The sequence below is a fragment of the Choloepus didactylus genome, chromosome 11 (assembly GCF_015220235.1).
Source record: "Choloepus didactylus isolate mChoDid1 chromosome 11, mChoDid1.pri, whole genome shotgun sequence".
NCBI classification, from domain to species: Eukaryota; Metazoa; Chordata; class Mammalia; order Pilosa; family Megalonychidae; genus Choloepus; species Choloepus didactylus.
In genome coordinates, this window is record NC_051317.1 from 41,037,227 (window position 1) to 41,058,732 (window position 21,506).

Consider the following 21,506-nt stretch of genomic DNA (forward strand, 5'->3'; position numbering starts at 1 on the left):
ATACAGTACAACCACTGGGAAATGGTATGACTTTTGGAAATTCTGTTTTGCAGGCTCAACACATAGCCATTGTGTGAAATTCTCTTTGGGGGGTTGTTCCGGTTTGCTAATGCTGCCATTATGCAAAATACCAGAAATAAAGGGGGTTTATTTGGTTACAAAGTTACAATCTTAAGACCATAAAGTGTCCAAGGTAAGGCATCAACAATCAGGTACCTTCACTGGAGCTTGGCCAATGATGTCTAGAAAACCTCTGTTAGCTGGGAAGCACATGGCTGGCATCTGGTCTGGTGTTCTAGTTTCAAAATGGTGTTCTCCAAAATGTCAGCTTTCAATGGCCGTCTTCAAAATGTCTCTGTAAGCTGCCGCTTCTCTCCAAAATGTCACTCTTAGCTGCTCTCCGAAAGGTCACTCTTAGCTGCTCTGCATCTGGGCCTGTGTGGCTCTTTTTAAAGTACTCCAGTGATCCAATAAAGACCCACCCTGAATGGGTGGGGTAACACCTCCATGGAAATTATCCAATCAGAATCATCACCCACAGTTGGGTGGGGCACATCTCCATGGTAACAGTCAAAGAATTCCAGTCTAATCAACACTAATACATCTGTCCCCACAAGACTACATAAAAGAACATGGTGTTTTGGGGGACATAATACATTTAAACTGGCACATTCCACCCCCTGGACCCCAAAATGACATGATCTTTCCATATACAAGATACATTCATCCCATCACAATATTATAAAAACTTAAATCATTTCAGTAACAATAGGTAAGTACAAGATCCCATCAAAATCAGTTTTAGGTGTGCTCTTGTCCTAAAGCAAAATTCCCCTCTGGCTGTGGACCTGTGAAACTTAGAACAAGTTATGTACTTCCAGTAAACAAAGGAGGGACAATCATAGGATAAACACTCCCGTTGCCATAAGGAGAAACTGAAAGAAAAACAGGGTTTAAGGGACCAAAACAATTCCTAAAACCCTCAGGGCAAACTCCATTGGATTTCAAAGTCTGAGAGTCATTCACCGAATGATGTTTTATCCTTGGGGCTTGAGAGTTGGAGTCCAACCCTTTCCAAGGGCTTAAACTGCAGCCCTTTTCTCTCCAAATGCTGCGGTGAGTGCTCCAACATATTCATACACTGGGGAGACCACCTTCTTCTCAGCCCCACCCTCTTCAAGCATCGGGGTGCCACCTGGACTCTGCCTCTCCAGGGCAAATGCTCTCCCCTCTTCAAACAGTGGGGTGGCAGCTAGGCTCTCCCCAGTCCCTGGGGAATGTGCTCCACCCTCTCTGGGGCCTGGAGTGGCAACACTCTTTCTGAGCATGGAGGTGGAAGGCCTGCCCTCGACCCCGGGGCAAACTCACCCTTTCCATGTGCATGGGGTGCTCTGCTCTTTTTGCCCGAGATTTCTTGACTCCAGACCTCAATTTCCATGATTCTGTCCTTGAAGAAATTTTTCCTTCAATTTGTTCCTCTGTCCCCTCCAGTCCAAACCGTCCATGGCTCCAGCTGTAGAGTTCTCTCAAAAATCTCATTGGCTTGGCGTGAAGCACACAGGGGTCAAAACCATCAGACAGTAGGATTTTCCACACATCCTTTCTGGATAACTCCATCTCCAATCCTGGCTTGTACTGAAATGGCGGTCGGGTTCCATGTTTGGTTAAACCCTCAAATGGGGCTATAGCCTCTGGGGTCACACTTCTTGGAAGCCTAGAATTTTCCAAATTGTCAGTTTCTAGTTTCTTCATACCCAAGAGTTCATTTCTCAGCTTCTCTCTATCCTGTTGCATTTTACTGTAAACTGCAAGGAGAAGCCAGGCCATACTTTTGATACTTAGTTTCAAAATCTCCTCAGCTAACTATTCTAGCTTGTGGCTTTCAAATTCTGCCTTCCTTCTGACACCAGGATTCAATTTTGTGAAATTCTCTGCTACTTTAAAACAAGGATCACCTTTCTTCCAGTTGGCAATGGCACATTCTTCATTTCTGCTTAAGGCCTCATCAGAAATATCTTTAGAGTCCATATTTCCACAAACAGTCTCTTCAAAGCAGTCTAGGCCTTTTCCATCAGGCTCCTCACAGTTCTTCCAAAATCTTCCCTGTATCCATTTATAAAGCCACTCCAACATGTTTGGTATTTGCAAGCTCAGTAGCACCCCACTTCTCTGGTACCGAAATCTGTTCCAGTTTGCTAATGCTGCTATTATGCAAAACACCAGAAATGAATTGGCTTTTATAAAGGGGGTTTATTTGGTTACAAAGATACAGTCTTAAGGCCATAAAGTGTCCAAGGTAAGGCAACAAAAATCGGGTATCTTCACTGGAGGATGACCAGTGGTGTCCAGAAAACCTCTGTTAGCTGGGAAGGCACATGGCTGGTGTTCTAGTTTCAAAATGGCGTTCTCCAAAGTGGCAGCTTTCAAAATGTCTCTGTAAGCTGCAGCTTCTCTCCAAAATGTCACTCTTAGCTGCTTTGCGTCTGGGCCTGTGTGGCTTTTTTTAAAGTACTCCAGTAATCCAATAAAGACCCACCCTGAATAGGTGGGGTAACACCTCCGTAGAAATAATTCAATGAAAGTTCTCGCCCATAGTTGATTGAGTCACATCTCCAAGGAAACACTCAATCAAAGAATTCCAATCTAATCAATACTAACACATCTGTCCCCACAAGATGGCATCAAATTACATGGTGTTTTGGGGGACATAAGACATCCAAACTGTCATGGGGTAACATAGATTTGAGTGATGCCTGTAACGAAGGGGTGGCACTGATTAGGAAACTTGGTGGGAACAAGACTGTTCCATTGGGAATGAGTTTATTCACTCCATCAGTCATTCACTCACACTTACGTCAACACATTTAGCATATATGTACTGAATGCCTTTGATGTGGTCTTAGTTTACCAAAGCTTCATGATGGGTTGGCTTAATGAAGCATTTATTGTCTCATGGTTTTGAAGGCTTGAAGTTCAACATCAAGACATCGGCCAGGCCTTGCTCCTCCCTCCCTGTGGTCAGTAGCATTCAGATGACAGCAGTTTTCCATCACATGGCGGTCTCTCTTCTAGCTTCTCCTGACTTCTGTCTTCTTCTGATTGCGTCCAAATTTCCTCTCTTTCTAATGCCTCTGGTTGTACGGATTAAGGCCCACCCTGATCCAATTTGACCTCATCTAAACCACACCTTAACTAATAATATCTTCAAAGGTCCTGTTTATGAATGGGTTCACACCCACAGAATGTGGATTAAGACGGGGGGCGGAGGGGGGCGGAATTCAATCCCAACCATGTGACAAGCTCTGTACCTGGTTCTGGAGTTACAGCCTGTTCCTGTTTGCTAATGCTGCTGTTATGCAGAACATCAGAAATAGATTGGCTTTCATAAAGGGGGTTTATTTGATTACAAAGTTACAGTCTTAAGGCCATAAAGTATCCAAGGTAAGGCAACAATAGGGTACCTTCACTGAGGATGGCCATTGGCATCCGGAAAACCTCTGTTAGCTCGGAAGGCACGTGGCTGATGTCTCCTTGCTCCCAGGTTGCATTCCAGCTCCTGTCATTCTTCAAAATGTTGTTTTTGAGGAGTTTTGTCTTCTCTTAGCTTCTCTGGAGCAAACTCTGGGCTAGTATCTCCAAATTGTCAGCAAAAGTTTGCTTTCAATGGCCATCTCCAAAGTGTCTCTCTAAGCTGCACCAGGTGTCTTGGCCTGCATGGCTCTTTTTAAAGGACTCTAGTGTCCACACTGAATAGGCAGGGCCACACCTCCATGGAAATAATCTCATCAAAGGTATTACTCACAGTTGGATGGGTCACATCTCCATGGAAACAGCCTCATCCAAAGATTCCAACCTAATCAACACTAATACATCTGCCCCCACAAGTTTTCATCAAAGAACATGGCATTTTGGAGGACATAATACATCCAAACCAGCATAGCCCAAAAATAGCAGATACAAAACCTACCCTCATGGAGTTACAGTAAAGTAAGGAAGACAGACATGGTTGTTTTCAGTCAACCTAAATATTTGTATCATCGTTATAAAAAACAGCAGTCACAATAAACAGGAATGATACTTTGTGAATCAGACAGTATTTGGGAATAGCACTTAATGATCCCTTTTAGAAACCTAACTCTGCTCTGTTTATATTTAACTCTCCTCTTGTGTCGGTGTCTTATTTCCCCAACCCAATATGGACTGTGTCTTGTTTTTCTAGTGCTAATCATGATCCGTTGCATGCAATAGATCTAGCATCTGTTTGCTTAATTGAATTGAATATTGATTAAGAATATTGTTAGTGAGGATGATTCATAATAGCTAACTTTATTAAGCATTTATTATATGTTATGTGCTGTTCTAAGCAATATACTCACTGATCTTCTTTTATTCACCTAGCCATCCATGAGGCTATGTTTACTGGTATTCCATTTTACAGCTGAATAAACTGAGGTATTACAAAAGTGAGGAACTTCCTCAAGCTCAACCAGTTAGTGGCAAAGCCAAGTTTCAAGGGCAGCCAGAATGACTTTGGGGTCCACAGCCCCTGTCATGGCACTCTGTGATTTCTGCACTCCTGTAGCCATCCTGCTACCTTTTATGGATTTTTTAAGAGGGCCTTGTAGAAGTCATGTCATTTTCTTTTTCTTGTTAGTAATCATAGCCTCCAAGAATAGTGTAGAAAAAGACTGACTTTGAGATTTTGTCTAACCTTTCTTCAGCAAGACAAAGAGAGTCACAGTAGGATGTATAAAAACTGCTGACCAACTTTATTCCTATTAATTATTTTTCTGGTTATCTTTTGACTTAACACCACTAAAATGATTAGCTGTCCTTCAAGGTCATGTGCAGTTAAGTCATGAGTTTATATTTAAAGTCAGTTTTACTTGTGTGGTTTTGGAGGGGTCAGCCCTACAGTGCTAGCCAGCTGGAGCCAGAGAGCTCCTGCCTCTTCTGGAGAGAGCATGGTGAGTCCCCCTATGGGGTGACCAGTCCCCATATTGGAAGCCCCCAGCATCCCCCCACCTTCAGGCCCCGATTACCTGAGCTTTGCAGCAGGTGTGTGTGGGATCCCAATGCTCTTTATGACAGCTCAGTCGCCATTTGTGACAGCTGCTATTTTGTGGTTCTGGATTCACTGCAGTTGGCTGGCAGGACCCACCATCCAGCGTTGCCTGTGGTAAGGCAGTACACCCTGGGATCATGCCTTTACAGCCCATTGCCTTTAACCCCTAGTTGTCTGCCTATCCTTGGGCTGCTGCAGTGTGTAGACAGCTTGCAGGAGTTGCTAACTCATCAGGGGTGTCCTTTATGGATTTGCTCCAGTCGCAGCTCTCAGTATCTGACTTTAGCTGGAAACAATGGGCACTAAACTCTTGGAAGTTAGAGAACACAAGCCATCAAAAGCCAGCAACCTGCTTCTCTTAGTAAAGGGCCAAATGCTGACAAGTGTCCTTGGCTTCAATCTGGAGTGGACACACAACCTAGGAGAAAGGCACAGGCAGCTGCTGCTGCTGCTGCTTTTTTTTTTTTTTTGGCATTAGAGTTTGTGTATTTTGTATCATGTAGGAAGTAAATAGTGGAGTTACAAATCAAAAATTATTGACTTCTATTTGTATTCCATTGTGGTCAGAGAATGTGCTTTGAATATATTCAAAATTTTTTTTTAAGTTTATTGAGGCTTGTTTTATGTCCCAGCATATGGTCAATTCTGGAGAAAGATCCATGATCACTAGAGAAAAATGTGTGTCCTGGAGATTTGGGATGTAAGGTTCTGTATATGTCTGTTAAAATTCTCTATATCTCTCTCTCCCTTCTTTGTTTCTCTGCCAGTAGGGCTCCCTTTAGTATCTGAAGTAGGGCAGGTCTTTTATTGGCAAAATCTCTCAGCATTTGTTTGTGCAAAATTTAAGCTCTCCCTCAAATTTGAAGGAGAGTTTTGCTGGATTAAGTATTCGTGGTTGGAAATTTTTCTCTCTCAGAATTTTAAATATGTCATGCCACTGCCTTCGCACTTCCATGGTGGCTGCTGAGTAGTCACTAAGTCTCATGTTGTTTTCCTTTGTATGTGGTGAATTGCTTTTCTCTTGCTGCTTTCAGAGCTTGCTCCTTCTCTTCAGTATTTGACAGTCTGATCAGCATATATCTTGGAGTGGGTTTATTTGGATTTATTCTATTTGGAATTCACTGGGCATTTATGCTTTGTGTATTTATATTGTGTAGAAGGTTTGGGAAGTTTTCCCCAACAATTTCTTTGAATACTCTTTCTAGACCTTTACCCTTCTCTTCCCCTTCTGGGACACCAATGAGTCTTAAGTTTGGATGTTTTATTTTATCTATCATATCCCTGAGATCCATTTCAATTTTTTAGATTTTTTTCTCCATTCTTTCTTTTGTTCTTTCATTTTCCATTCTGTGGTCCTCTAGGACACTGAGTCTTTGTTCAAATTTCTCTAATCTTGTATTATGAGTATCCAGAGTCTTTTTAATTTGGCCAATAGTTTCTTTCATTTCCATAAGATCTTCCTTTTTTTAATTTACTCTTGCAATTTCTTCTTTATACTCTTCTAGGGTCTTCTTTATGTCCTTTATATCCTGTGCCATGTTCTTCATGTCCTTTATATCCTGTGCCATGCTCTTGTTCTTTGATTGTAGTCCTTTGATTAATTGTACCAAGTACTGTGTCTCTTCTGATATTTTGATTTGGGTGTTTGGGATTGGGTTCTCCATATTGTCTGGTTTTATCATATGCTTTAAGATTTTCTGTTGTTTTTGACCTCTTGGTATTTGCTTTGCTTGATAGGGTTCTTTCAAGTTGTAAAAAATACCAGTCTAATTTTTCAGAACTACAACTTGGTGGCGTACACTTTCTCTAACTAACCAGCAGATGGCATCTGCGAGTCACCTATTCTCCTCAACTTTCTCTTTGTGGTGTGTGAGGAACTGATTCTTGTGGGGTTCAACTGGTGAACTCAGTTTGGGTGTGTTTTTGGAGCTGTCCGCCCTGAATTTGGGGCGTGTGTCTGGGTGGTTAGGGAGGCAGGGCAGCTTTAATATTCAAACCTCCCAGGTGTTCTCGGAGATTCAAGGCTGTTGCAAGAGTCTAAACCTTCATTTCGGTTTTGCCCCAGATTTTCTCTGCCGCTGACCCACAAATTGCCGGCATTGACATAGCGTCCCTGGGTTTTCCCAGCGGGCCCCTTTCTCAGCTGTGATCTTCCAGGACCTCTGCTGAGGGAAGGCTGTGCTACATCACAAGTGTGCGCCATCCCACAAGGGAAGCCCCGGGCCACCGGGCTGTGCAGGGGTGCTCCCAGCCTGATGCAAAGATGGCTGAATAGGGTATCTCAACCGCCCCCCCCCCCCCCACCTTTCGCACAGCTCCACCTTCCCAGCTCCGGGACAACTAGCTGTGTATGCCACTGTCCATGGCCAATACTGTGTCATGTGCTTCCTGGTGTGGTTCTGGGCTGTGGGTTCAGCCCTGGGCAGGAGTATCTCCAGCCTGCCAGGGAACCAGCTGCAAGCGCATAGTTTCTTTATCCTTTTGGCTCTCCGCCCTGGCCCCCTGGCCCTGAGGGAATCAGCAGCGGTCTATCCTCCATACCAGACACCGAGAGATCGGCACGGCCCGCTCCTGCTGTGCTTCACTGCGTGGTTCTCACCATTGTAACTGCAGCCTCTCCTGGGTTTTTTTTTTTTTTTTTAAAGAGCTAGTCCGTCTCCAAACACCAACCTCTGGTTTCCCCACACCACAGCATGGCCGCAGGACTTTCAGCCGGCTTACTGACTTGTTTCAGAATGCAGACTCCTGGTTTCACCAAGTGCATGGTCCCTGTGGTTTTAGCAGACCTTGTCCAGCTGGTGCATCGCTGAAACTGGTGTTCTGGGTCACTTTCTGGTTTTTATTTAGTATTTTTCATGGAGGTGTTTTTTTGCCCCGTCTCACCTAGCCGCCATCTTAGGTTTTCTCACAGGAAGCTTCTTAAGGGGAAGGGTCCCTGGTCTCTTGGCCAACTTTAAGTTCTCATGTCCAGCCCATTGCCTTGGCGCGAAGTTAGTGCTCATTTAACACATCTCATTTCTTAGCTCCTCCCAGTTACAGACTTGTCTATCCTGCTTAGTGGCCCTTGGGGGCATTTATTTGGTACTTTGGCAAACAGGGGTAAGGAAAGTCCCACTTAGGATAGCAAATCGTTTGGAACTAAAAAACACAACTCCAATAGTTCCCCTTCGATTTTCATTTTCTGCTCTCACTCGTCCTCTGCAGCCCCTGCTTCCAGTCCTCACCAGGACAGAACAATGAATAGGATAAGCAAAACAAAAGACCCACATCATGGTTTTCACTCACAGTAAAATAAAGCAGAGCGCTCGGGCTTCAATTCCTCCCATTCCATTCTAACTTCAAGGTCCACAACCCTGGAGAAGTGATCTGTTAAATCGCTCCCCCTTGGCCTGAAAGAGCTAATATGCTTTTACAATATGTGTGCAGTTTCTTTCCAAAGACTAATATGCACCTGGGCCAGGGATAAAGCCAGATCTTTTTTGAGATAACTAACTTTATTATTCCCTATGTACAGGTGTTTAAACTGTGGATCAAAGAAGATAAGTAACTATCTCAAGGTACAAGTCAGGAAAATAAGAGTGAATTCAACACAAAAATTTGACCCAGAGTTCCCTTTATCTAATTTGGAATATTGAAAAGTCCTCTTTTCTTTGGTGTGGACATTTCATATGAAACCATACTCTCATGGAGAACTGGCAGCAGCTTGAAAACAAAGACTTGGAAAGAAGCACGAAATAAGGGGCTCCTGTCTCCATGTGGGTACACGTGCCAGGTTGTGGCTTTCATGTTCAAAGTCTGCAGCTGAAATCCACGTGACAAATTCAATGTGTATCACTGATGAGGTTCTGGAATTGGTGGAGTGAATCAGTTTTGCAAGTGATTTCTTAGAATGTTTAGGAATATTGGAAATGATAAGATCCATTGATTCATATTTTGTCTTTTATTGATTCATGTTTTTCTATCATATCCTTTACCTTCTTTATGTTCTAATAAAGCACAGTGGAAAAGTCTAGCTCTTTTGTTTTAAATATCTGCATTTGTCAAATCACAAAGAATGTGAAGAGGAGAGAAATTTAATTTTGCATTTTACATATAGGAATTTTTCCATTAAAAAAACCTTAAAATTCCTCTCTTAATAGGCTACCCATTTAATGAAAATTCCCTTTTTCTTCAAATATTCTGAAAACCTGGCACGCTAACAGAAAGCACAATGGAATGCATGATCAGAATAAAAGACTCTTTTTCTAATGTTCTTGTCTTAAGAGTGCTCCAAGTGACTGAAATAATCAGTTCTCCAACTAATTCTGCCACACTGCAATTCAGAATTACATGCGTACATGTTAACCTGTGACAGATGATGCTTTCCAGCCTCAGCACATTAGTGAGTCTTTGCTTGCTTTGATGCCTATTTGTATAGGATACCTAATTATCTGTTTATTCAATTGCCTTCATTTCAACCTTTAGCCCATTTGGGGAAAAATTAAATAAAGCACAAAATTTACTTCACTAAATCCAGCAGATACAGTTTTGTTGTGCGCCTCAACCCTGATGTGGGTTTTAGCCATTGGTCAAATAAACCAATAAACGAATTTCATGTCTGTGAAGCAGTTAGATAACAGAATTGTCAATTTAGCTGATACTTGAGGACTTTTTCTGAATATATAAGGTATGTCTAATTTAATTTATACCTACATAATATTTATTTACTAATACATACCCATATAGTAAAAGAATAATGTTTGAATTACCATTTCTTGTTTCCTGATAAAACTAAACTGTGATCAATGAATCAATATTAATTACATGGTGGGTTCTCGTTGGAACTGGACATGCTGAAATGCTTTGTGTACATGAGATAATTTATTCTTCATGGCACCTCCCACATCCTTGAGAGGTGGGTACAGTTCTCCCTATTTTCAGTAGAGGAAATAGGTAGTTGTTTTTGTTTGCTTGTATTTCTGTTTTATGGATGAAGACAATGAGGCTTAGAGATGTGAGAGATTTTCTCATAGACAAGTAGTTTGGAAGTAGTAGAGTTGGAATTCAAACTTTAACACCAAAGCATGGTGCTATTGTACGCACTGGCAGAAGATGAAAGAGGTTTTCATTTCCATGTTACAGGTGATAAAATGAGGTGTATAGCTTGAGAGGTTTGCTCATGGGTACGTACGTGGCTTGGAAATGGTGGAGCTAGGATTTGATTCCAGCTCTTTCTCGCTCCAGAGCCTGTGCTGTTCACCATTATGAACCACAACTCCCCCATCATTGGAATGGCATGAGAAATGGGCAAAGAGTGGCTAACTTATTAAGCATCTGTGTGTTTGGTAGTTACCAAGCTGAGACTTCATCTGCATCTTATTTTCAGCACATCTTTATGAAGAGGTCCAGGGATTAGTAACCATAACCCCTAACTACTCTCTCTACTGCATACTTCTCAGACTTGATTGCAGATCAAAATTACCTGAAGGATGAGTTAAACTGTGGCTTGCTGGGCCACGTTCACAGAGTATCTGATCCAGTAGTCTGGGGGTTGGGCCTGAGAGTGTGCATTTCTAACAGGTTCCCAGGTGATGCTCATGCCTTGTCTGGGGACTTTACTTTGAGAACCACTGATCTGCTTCCTGCTAAAGGAACGTTATTCACCCACGAGTAAGGTTCAGCCATAAGAGGATGTTGGAAGCTATTCTCGTGGCTCCCAAGGCCATGTCCACTGCCCACATCCACCACTGATGATTTTTCTCAGTGGCCACATCCTACGTAGACCGGAATTAAGCACAGAGCAGACTGAACTCTCTGCTCTTTTTCTTCGCACAGTCATTGCTTGTGATGGTCATCTGCACCATCAGGCTTATTTATGATTTCTAGTTTATCTTCTCTCTTCATATGGCTCTTCCCTTATTTTCAATCTCCTTTCTCTCCCATCCCACCCATGCCCCTGAAATTTCACCCTGTGGACTGATAGCAAATATGTATGTTCCTTCTTCTCTAATCAAATGGAAGATGATGTTGATGAGGACAATGATGATGAAAATGTTAATAAAAAAACAGTAGCAACTAGTTTGATGAGTTTCCAAATTTTCTTTCTCATTGCAACTCAGTGGTGCAGAAGAAATGTGATTTATTTGATTGATATGTAACCTGCAATATTCAATAAAGTTTAAACCTGGATGATTCCACCATTTAACCTTCCCTAGTATGAAGGCAGTGTTAAGAGCTCAGACTTGCAGCTTCCCCTTGCCTCTATTTCTCATCCTGGGATGGTTTGTCTTCCTGGTGGTAAGAAAATATCAGGCTTCGGAAGCACAGGATTCTTGTCTCTGGGCTGATGAACCGTGTGCACCAAGCGCTGCTTACCGAGCTGGCCTTCACTTCTGGGATCTGCAGCTGGTAAATTGGTGTGAGTTGGTCTCTCCAGGCAGGGCCAGGGCCCAGTGGGACATCTTGGCCAACACTGCCTCACTTCGTGTTTGCGTTCTCTACTGCTGCATAACAAGTCATCCCCACGCCTAGTACCTTATGATAACAATGCACGTTTATTATCTCACACAGTTTCTGTGGGGCAAGAATTTGGGAGTGACTTAGCTGGGTGGTAATTGGCCTGGGGACTCTTGTGAGTGCATTCAGGTGGTAAGCCAGGGCTGCATCATCTGGGACTGGACATCTGCTTCCAAGGTGGCTCACTCATCTGGCTGTTGGCAGGGGCCCTCAGTTCCTCACTGACTCTGAGCAGCCTGGAATGGTTTTCAGGGAGAGTGTGATTCTAGAGAAAGAGCAGGAGGAAGTCTGCCCTTTATGGCCTAGTCTCGGTCTGCTCTCTTGCTGGGGCTATAGAAGCATCTCACTGTATTATGTTGAGTCTCTCAGGTAAGTCCCCTCCTAGATACTCCTCTCTGTGGGATTCAGCCAGTGTCAGAAGGGAACCCAGACGACTCCAGGAAGCTGGACCTCAGGACCTCCCCGAGGCTGCCATGCCTCCAGCATCTTGCTGTGGCCATGCTTTTCATTGGTGCTGGAGGCCTCCTGAGGATGACAGCTGTCCTGCCTCCTAGTTAGGGAGTGAGGGTGACAGCACCCCTCTGTCCTCAGGGTTACCCGCATTTATCCGACACACCTTCCCTTCTCTTAGAGGGACCCCAGAAAGGAGAGACCTGAATTTAACCTGGCTGTTGTTTACTCCTGTCTCCCTTCCCCCTTGTCTTTATTATTCCACTAAGGTGGGTTTCCTAGGTCCTCTCCCTAACCCCTCCCTCTTGTCTAGACCTCCCTTATATCCAATTCCAGGGTCTGACTTGTTGTCCTGACCCTTGATCAGTGGAGGGAGGGAAGAAATTTAGGGAGTACCTTCCAAAGACCATAGCTTGGCTTGCAAGGCCATCCTCACGCTACACATTTCTGTTTTTGAATATTAGGAAATGAATATCGCTTTGTCCTTTCTCTCTATGTTCCTTCTGTGACATTTCTTCTTCTAAGCCCACTTTTCCCTCTCTCTCAACTGTAGTGGTTGGCAACCCGGTACTCACTGGGAAGATGGGCCTGTCTCCAGAAGCAAGGCCGAAGAGTGGAGCATTTGAATAGTACTCAGACTATTAATGCTAAGACTTAGTGGATGTTTGCCTGATATGCTGAGCTTATCCTAAGTGCTGTGTCTGGAGAATTTTATTTAGTCTTTGCAACCAAACTGTGAGGCAGGAGTTGGTTTTTCTTCCCCTCTTTTTATAGCTAAAGAAACTAAAGCAAGGAGAGATTTAATAATTTTCCTAAGCGTAGTAAGTGGCAAATCCAGATTCAAACCCAGCTAAATGCCTGTAGATCCTGCACTCTTCCCCATTCCAGTCTATATGATTTGATGACAAGCTGCAGGACTATATTTAATACGAGATTATGTATTTATTTCCTTATTATCTCACTTTCTGTTCTGGTTTGCTAATGCTGCCATTATGTAAAATACCCAAAATGGATTGAGTTTTATAAAGGGGGTTTATTTGTTTATAAATTTACAATCCTAAGGCCATAAACATGTCTAAACTAAGGCATCAACAAGAGGAGATCTTCACTGAAGAACAGCTGATGGCATCCAGAACACTTCTGTCAGCTGGGAAGGCACGTGGCTGGCATCTGCTGGTCCTTTGCTCCCAGGTTGCTTTGCTTTCAGCTTCTGATTCCAGTGGCTTTCTCTCTAAGCATCTAGGAGTCCTCTCTTAGCTTTTCTGGGGCAAACTCTGGGCTTTATCTCTTAGCTTAGCATCTCCAAACATCCTTCTATCTGCATCTCCAAGAATCTCTATGCATTAGCTTTCAATGGCTGCCTTCAGAATGTCTCTCTCAGCTTCTCTTGGGGTGTTTTTTCTTCTCTGCTCTCTGTGTGAGCTCTCTTTAAAGGACTCCAGTGCTCTAATTAAGACCCACCCTGAATGGGGAGGGTCCACACCTCCATGAAAATAATTCAGAGGTTCCACCCTAATCAACAGACTAATCAGTCTGCCCCTACAAGATTGCATTAAAGAATATGGCTTTTCTGGGGGACATAATATATCCAATGCAGCACACTTTCCTTAGTTACTTAATTCTTTAAATACTCAGCCATTTAAAAAATGTTTTGTTTAGCAACGGTCATACATTCTCAGTGGGGATATTGCCTCTAAGGGGGCAAAAATTGGTGCTGGGGTGGGGATGCAAAACATTTTATTCTTTTTATATTTAAAGTACAGATACACGTACAGGTATAGACATATACAGAATATCTATGGTTATTATAATTTCATGGGAGGATGCTATTAGGGAAAAAAATGTCTTACGAAGTTTCCTTAGGGAGCAATAATGGAAATGAGATTCAGAAACACTGTCTTAGGGCACAGTGAAGATTTAATAAGATGTAGAAGCTCAAGAGTTCAGCACATACACAATAGCATATGCACTCAATGTTAGCTATTATTTTAAACTTCATTAATAATATTATTTCCCCCAATTTTATTCCTTTCTTCCTAGACTGGTATTGCTTAAATTGAAGCTTGTGGCCTCTGAGGGATCTACAAACATGTTTTCAGGGGTATCTAAGAATTTCCTCTGAAATTTTTATTTTATTTTATTTTTTGCTTTCTTGATGATAATCTTAAAAATATGTAAATAAGTATATACTGGGTCCCCTTTATTTCAGAGTTCTGGCATGGAATTTCATTACCCAACTCTGCCCTTGTCTTTTAAAGAAGACACTCACCTTTAGTTGTTGTGGGCTGATGAGGAGTAAAAGGAAAGCAGACTCAGAAACGTGATTGATATAGTCAGGACAGCGAGGCCGAGTGACATGCCAGCCTACACTGGGTGGAAGGACTCGTCACTGTCACTGTCAGGGCCTCCCTCAGCCAGCAGAGCACGGACATGCCCAAATCAAGAGGGCGTTGGCTTTCCTGGCTAGGACTATATTTACGTTTTGAAAGGCAATTTAATCTTGGCAAAATAACGTCATCTGCCTTGTTAAATTAATGCTGTTAATTTGAATTTTATGGGTTGCATTGTTTTTTGCATTAAATTTGTTATTTTGTTTTGGTTTTATTGTTGAATCAGAGTGAGAGCATATGGAGTTTATTTCTTGTTTCCCATTTGTGCATCACTAAGTAACAATACAATAAAAATAATCTAAGTCTATACTATATTGGTGGTGCACAACGGTTTTTGCCCCATTAAAGAGATTCATTGAGTCCCTCACGTTGGAGGAGTACTGCAGTGGACTCAGAGTCACAGAATATTTGAGCTGCCAGGAATCACTCAGTCCAAATATTCCCCTACCAGATGTGGAAATTGAACCTCCTGGAGGAGGAGTAAGTGCCCATGGTCAAAGAATTTGGGAGGGGCAGACAGATCTGAGACCAGGTGGACATAGTTCTCACTCAGTACTTGCTCCACCGTGGCACCCACCTCCAAAGGTGAACCACGGCAGGGCCCATAGCCAAGCCGCAGAGACTGTCTGAACACAAACTGATGGAGAATTATTGCCTTATCTTGGCTAGATCTGAAGGAGGAGGATGTGAAGTGGATGGCAATGGTGAGAGCAATATCAAGCTTGTTGAAGAGCCAGAAGTCTCAGGAACAGTGGGCAGCAGTGGGAGGAAACAGTAGCCATTTTTGTTCCTTTCTTAGGTGATAGCTCCCATGACCATGGATTCTTCAGTAACTTTAACAAAAGGTAACAAAACACTGAAGCTCTTTCGATCTAACCCGATGTGTGGTTTTCTACTCTGAATGTGTTCAGACTATACATTTACTCCATCTTACTGACTAGTGAACCACTATGCAGGGAAGGCTGCTGGCAAAGTGTTTCTCAGGTCCATTTAAGAGTTTCTGTTAGAACTTGTGAAGTTCATCTGTGTGATAGTTGGCCATTGCATTAGTTGTCCTACTGCTGCTAACAAATCCCTGTAAATGTGGTGGCAGAATTCATCTCCTTGAAGCTGTAGCACTCATGGTGGCTGGCTTCTTCAAGGTTAGCAGGGGAGTGCCTCTTTCCTCCTCTAGACCTTTTAAAGGGCTCACCTAGTTAGGTCAGGCCCACCAGGAAACTCTCCCTTACTGGGCAGTGAGTGCGGTTTGTATTTGTAGACTTTCATGTGATATTTGGAGAATATCCAGCAATATTAAAGCAGTATAAGATTATATTAAAATTTAGAAGAGTGGAAACTCAGCCCTCAACTGAGTTAAGATTCTTTAGATCAGCATTTCTCAAACACAGCACCAGTGATGTTTTTGCCCAGTTAATACTTTGTTTTGGGGGCTCTCCTGTGCATTGTAGGATGCTGAGCAACATCCCTTGCCTCTACCTGCAATATGCCAGTAGCAAGTATTCCCTCAACAGTTGTAACAAGCAAAAATGACACCAGATGTTATTAAATGTCCCCTCAGGGGGAAACGTCACCACGGTTCACAGCCACTGCATTAGAAAAGTGAAGCGTTTTTTAAAGAAGGACCTATTGAAAACAGAGATATTGTTTTCTAAGTTGATACGACTCTGGAACTAGTGAGCTCTTTTTCCTCTGATGGTGCCTCTTTATTAGATTTGCTATTTCCTTTACTGAGAAATGTATTGTTTATAAATGCAGATAAAAAGAAGTATTGCTGTGGATGTGTTTCCCATATGTACTTTCTTGTTCACATGGATGCCAAAATGAGATTAGGTTATCATATTTGACTAGGTTTTATAATCTTGTCTGAGTTTATAGACAAGCCCTATTATAATAGAGTTTTGTTCTACTGTAACATGGGTCAGATATTTCCCAGAAGAAACTTAATGCATAAGACAAAAGTCTTAATAAACCCTGTTTTTGCATTAGAGATCCTTTCTTGGAGATATGGCTTGGTATGGGATAGAATGGAAGGCATGGTCCAGTTCTGAAATTATAAAACTCAAAAGCTGCTCATTTCTGTTTTCCCTAGGCAAAGGCAGCTCAAGCATCTCATCCGACGTGAGTTCAAGTACAGATCACACGCCGACCAAAGCACAAAAGAATGTGGCTACCAGTGAAGGTAGGCATCTGGTTTTCATTATTTCTCGCCTTCTCTGCACGGCACTGGCTATTTTTGGAAGACAAATAAAATGTGTGGGGTTTATTCTGTTCTACTGAGCGGGAGCACGTGAGATTCTTAAAAATGAGAAGGCAAAGGGTCTTCCAAGTTTCCTTTTGTTGCACTGCTGTTACTATCCATTATAGTTGATTTGATGGGATTTAAGTCTCTCAAATCTAAGGCAAATACTGGTATTTTGTGAAAATATAATAGATTTACTTATGGGAAACTTTTATGATGTTATATATCTTATGTTTTAACCTGGAAAGCAGTATGATTGTAAAATCCTTGTGACGCATTTCACAGTTCATGCCTGGAATATAGGATTGCGACAGTGGAAAGGCCATAGTGATATAATTCCTCCAACATGACTTAATCTCCAATATTTGGGAATAGAAAAGTAGTATTGTTTGATTATTTAGAGAATAAGTGAAAAGTTCTGCCTTTCAGGACAAAGATTGCTCACACTGATATTCTTGGTGAAGAATTTAACTATATGTAGTAATAATTCATGTTGGAATTCAATTGCTTCCCAATACTTGAGAAGCTTCAGATTACTGCATATTTGTTTGAGCATGGAAATATTTGTTTCTGTGGTATTTATTTAGTGAAAAGTTGACCCAATTATGGAGTCTGCTCCTTTTATTTTAATGTTAAACACAATTAAATGATTTCCTTCTGAAGAAGAGTTCTTTTGAAGCTAATTGTTGAGTGAAGTTCCAGTGTGAGACATCAATGGAGTTTATAAAGAAAGGTTCTATCTGAGGTTTTGGCTGATTTTCATGACGTTGCACAGTTCCTACTTTCCTGAAAGGTACAGAGTGTTGTGGATCACATTTTCATTCTTTGTTCTGAGGCTAAATTTCTGCTGCTTTAATATCAAGAATCTCCCTCACACATGGCTTGATGCTGGTCATCTCAGTTGTTTGATTTCTCTTGACCTTTGTTTCATTTATGTGTTGATGATGGTTTACTTATAATGGTAGAGATCTTTGTTTTTGATTTATTCTTTGATTTGACATGTTTAAAAGGGACATAGAATTACCTTCTCTGGATTAATTATCCCAAGATTGATTTATAAATAGCTTTTACTACTGGCTTATGTTTTCTTGTGTTTAATGCCTGAGTACTTTTCAGTGTAAATCACCAACCTAGTGAGGCAAATGGGTCGGAGTGTTACAGTGCAGTGAAGCATCAGGTAGCAATCCAGTTTTAATTTTCTGCCTGTTAATTCAAATGTGGACATTAGATCATTTTTGAAATTCAGTTAAGGTAATACGCAAATCCGGTTAATTGATTCTAGACGTTTGCTTTGGAGGCTTCCATTCTCATGACCCAGAGTGGAAATCACGTCAATTAATTAATTAGAGATCTCTCGAATCATAGATCTGTGTTTTGCAAGATTATCCCTTCTTTCCACCATTCTTATTTCTTTTTAGCTCTTAAATGGAAGAATTTCCAACTGTCACTTCTATCACAGTGATTTCTCTAATTTGAGTGGCTGTGAAAATAGAAAGTTAAAAATATGTTAAATAATCCCTCTGTTTTCCCTACCTGGATTTATGTTCCCTTATTACTTCAGGTCTTTTTAAAAATAGAAAATACAAAACTATATGAGCTCCATTGTGAGGGTGAGGGATCTGTGGGACTTCATGCATTTTAAATGTCTGCTTTTTTTTTCCTCAAAAAAAAACTTCTATGGGGACTTAAATTTTTTTTTGCCTTTACTTAGGAGGATTCTTTTGGCCCAGGCCCAGCCAATGTTTTTATGTTTTGTCACAATGTATTTTCTGTCATTCTGAGGGTAGAATTGAGAGAAAAAAATGGGAAAATATGATGTTCACATGAAACAGAATTTTTAGCAAGTGGGCCAAATTAGTATGGAATTTCTTTTCAGCTCTTATATGGAAGAATTCCATCTCTATTAAAGATGTTATCCCCTTCCTTCTGTATCTGAAAATTAAAAATAAAAAAGGGCTAAGTTTTGCTAAAAATAATTTGGAAAGGCTATATGTATGAATCTATATTGCTATTACGATGTTTTTAATCAATGAAAGTTAAAATAGTGCAAAATAAATTAGGTGTGGGTATTATTATGTGAAAATGTATTTCTGGAATTTTTGCTGCATCATCGGTGTCATATTATCAGGTTACTGCTTGCAAAATGGGACCAAAGTAGTCAGTGCCAATGTCTGCAGTGCACAGGCGACAAAGCTGGGGTTTCTGGGTCAGGATAAGCAGTTAGGGCATTGGATTCTCTGACTTCCACATGGTGAATTTATGCGTTGGAATGAGCCTTTCCTCCTACGGGGAAATTCCTAGGTAACCACTGTTTACAGTACCCTAGCAAAGAATCAGAAGATGAACACCCATTTCTTACAGATCTACAGAGAAACAAATTTAAAAATGCTCTTCTCCCTGTTTCCTAGAACTATGTTTAACCTTTGATGTTTAGAAAATATTGGGTGAGTGGTGTAAGTGGCTTTCTGGAAGCTGTTTGATGATGGTTATTTTCTTCAGTTTCCCGGTCCTTTTATGAATGTTCATCTCTGAATTTATGGATATCACTTTCAAGAAACCCAGGCGGGATCCTTAAGATTAAAGATGTGAGGGATACTGATTTCTGAAAAATGATATATATTGTGAAGGATAACATTCATTTTCCCTGTGGGCTTCAAAAGCCATGGCCATACCTGTTATAGCTGGGTTGGAAACATTTTGCAAGCATAGTAATGTTGAACTTTGCCCTGATGGGGATGGATGGGGAAGGCATTCTGTCAGCCCCCTTGGTTGTGTGTGTGTGTGTGTGTGTGTGTGTGTGCGTGCGTGCACGCGCGCGACTTCTAAAATCTAGCTTATCTAATGGTGTGGGTATTGTCCCTTCCTGGGAAACATGTAGATAACTGCTCTATGCAATGCAAGCTGGAGAGTAAACTGAGGACCTGGGAGTAGAGAAAAGAAAATGAAACTCAACATTCCATGCCTCTAACATGGGGCTGGGATTGGGAATGAGGATTAACTGTGAATGGCAGGAGGGATTTTATTGGGGAGATGAAAATGTTCTGAACTTCAATTGTGGTGGCAGTTGCCGAACTCAGTACATTTTACCCAAAGTAAGTGAATTTTATGCATTAAAAAAGGGTGTTGCTTTTTTTTAGGGAGCTGCTGCTGCATGACCTTCGGATTTGTATCTAAGTCATTGCAAACTATTCTTTGAAACCACAGCCTCCCAACTCTGGGAGCTGATACTGAGCAGTGGTAGGAGAGCTCTTCAGCTGGGGAGGTGGGGCCTCTGTGCAGTGCAGCGCTGCCGGCCTGGAAGCTTCTCCTGGGATGCAATGAAAGCAATCAAAATGAGTCCTGGGGCGAGTGTTTACTGGGAATGGATTCATCATAGCACTGATTCTCTCGTGATTTTTGGAAGTCACAAGAGACAATAGACCCATAGGTTTACCAAACATTATTCTTCTTCCTTAGTTTTTCCTGGATTCTCTAACCTTGGATCAGATTTTTACATATTCTAGCACCCAGTCCTACTGGTTGAGGCATAGCATGTACTCAGGCCAGGACGTCTATTTCTTTGCTAAGGACTGCTGTCGCTGCTGTCTATTCAGTGTTCCAGCTAATCCACTCAAGGTCGTCAGGCTGTTTCCTTAGGCACAGTGGGGACAGATGGTAATACAAGTTTGTTGGAGTCTCTAAGAGAATGGCAGTTTTGACCTGGTGGAGGAGTTGCCTTCCAAAGTCTCCTGCAAAAGTTCTGTGCATCTAATTTTGTGACTCCAAGGCCAAACCCTTTTTAGGGAATTGGCAGCCAGCGGTGCTTTCTCCCTGATAAAGTGGTATATGCTTTCTTTAAAGCCTATTATATTTCTTGTGACAGTTTAAGTTCCTGATTTCCTGACACTGCAGGGGGTTTGGGTTCAAGTGTAGAAGGCTGGAAACTTTCCATTTTCTTTTTCCAACAAAATCAGCATTCCAACACTGTAAGACACAGCTTAATTTTTTCCAGTTGTGTTGCTATTCTTTCTCTTCCACTTTTACCAGGCTTTTTCATCCATGGAGTGTTCTCTCCTGAAGTGGAAAGAATGGCCTTTGACCTTCAGCTATGAAAGTCACATCCAACCATAGCTGGAATAGAGCACACAACAGGCAATCTTGAGGGAGTGCAATCTGTTTGATTGGGTTATGTCATGGAGAAGATCTCTAGAAATAAGCAAGTTGGGGGTTGGTTTCTTTCACAGAACTGTGGTTTTAAGGGGGAGGCATCTTATCAGTTCAGCCCTCTCTGGAGCTGGGGGAGGTGAAGCAGATTGTCAATAGTCAGGTTTAACTGGCTGATGAAGAGTCCGTTTCATTCAGCTGCTGCTTAAACATATCAGATTTGGAGCTCATTGGCAAGACAGTTTATAGATGTGATTGATGGTTTCTAAATGTGGGTTGTCAAGCCAGACAAGCATGAAACCGTAGGCTCTTCAGAGCTACAAAGGGCATTGGCAATTTCCTAATCTATTATACTTATTTTACAAGGAAATACCCACAGCACAGAGAAATGAAAAGATTTGCTCAATATTACACACCTTCTAAATTGCTGAGCTGGGTCTTGACACCTCATTGTTTTGGTGAGAGATGTTCAAGTTAGAAAAAACATAACCTTGAAAAAAACTGTTGCCTTCTGAACATGAAACTATTTAATTTTCTTTTGTGTACGTGATTTCTAGCTGCCTGTTCTGAGTTGGTTGCAGATCTGAAGCAGGCTGTTTAGAAATGTTTTAGAGAGGTTGTTGAGCCCAAATGGATCATGATTGCCACTGGATGGAGAGGATGTGATACAAATGGTAGAAAAATAACCTACTTTAGCAGGTCAGCTTCTTACCTGGAGATGAAT

At 41.8% G+C, this 21,506-nt stretch overlaps 1 protein-coding gene across 2 annotated transcripts in view; it reads left to right on the plus strand.

Moving 5' to 3' along the window:
- The window catches only part of FBXL7 (F-box and leucine rich repeat protein 7), a 444,772-nt gene that overhangs the window by 117,848 nt on the left and 305,418 nt on the right, over positions 1-21,506 (plus strand). For both annotated transcript variants that reach the window (XM_037798900.1, XM_037798899.1), the window contains exon 2: positions 16,490-16,579. In XM_037798900.1, the coding sequence (XP_037654828.1) occupies positions 16,490-16,579 (90 nt within the window). The remainder of the gene's footprint in view (positions 1-16,489; positions 16,580-21,506) is intronic.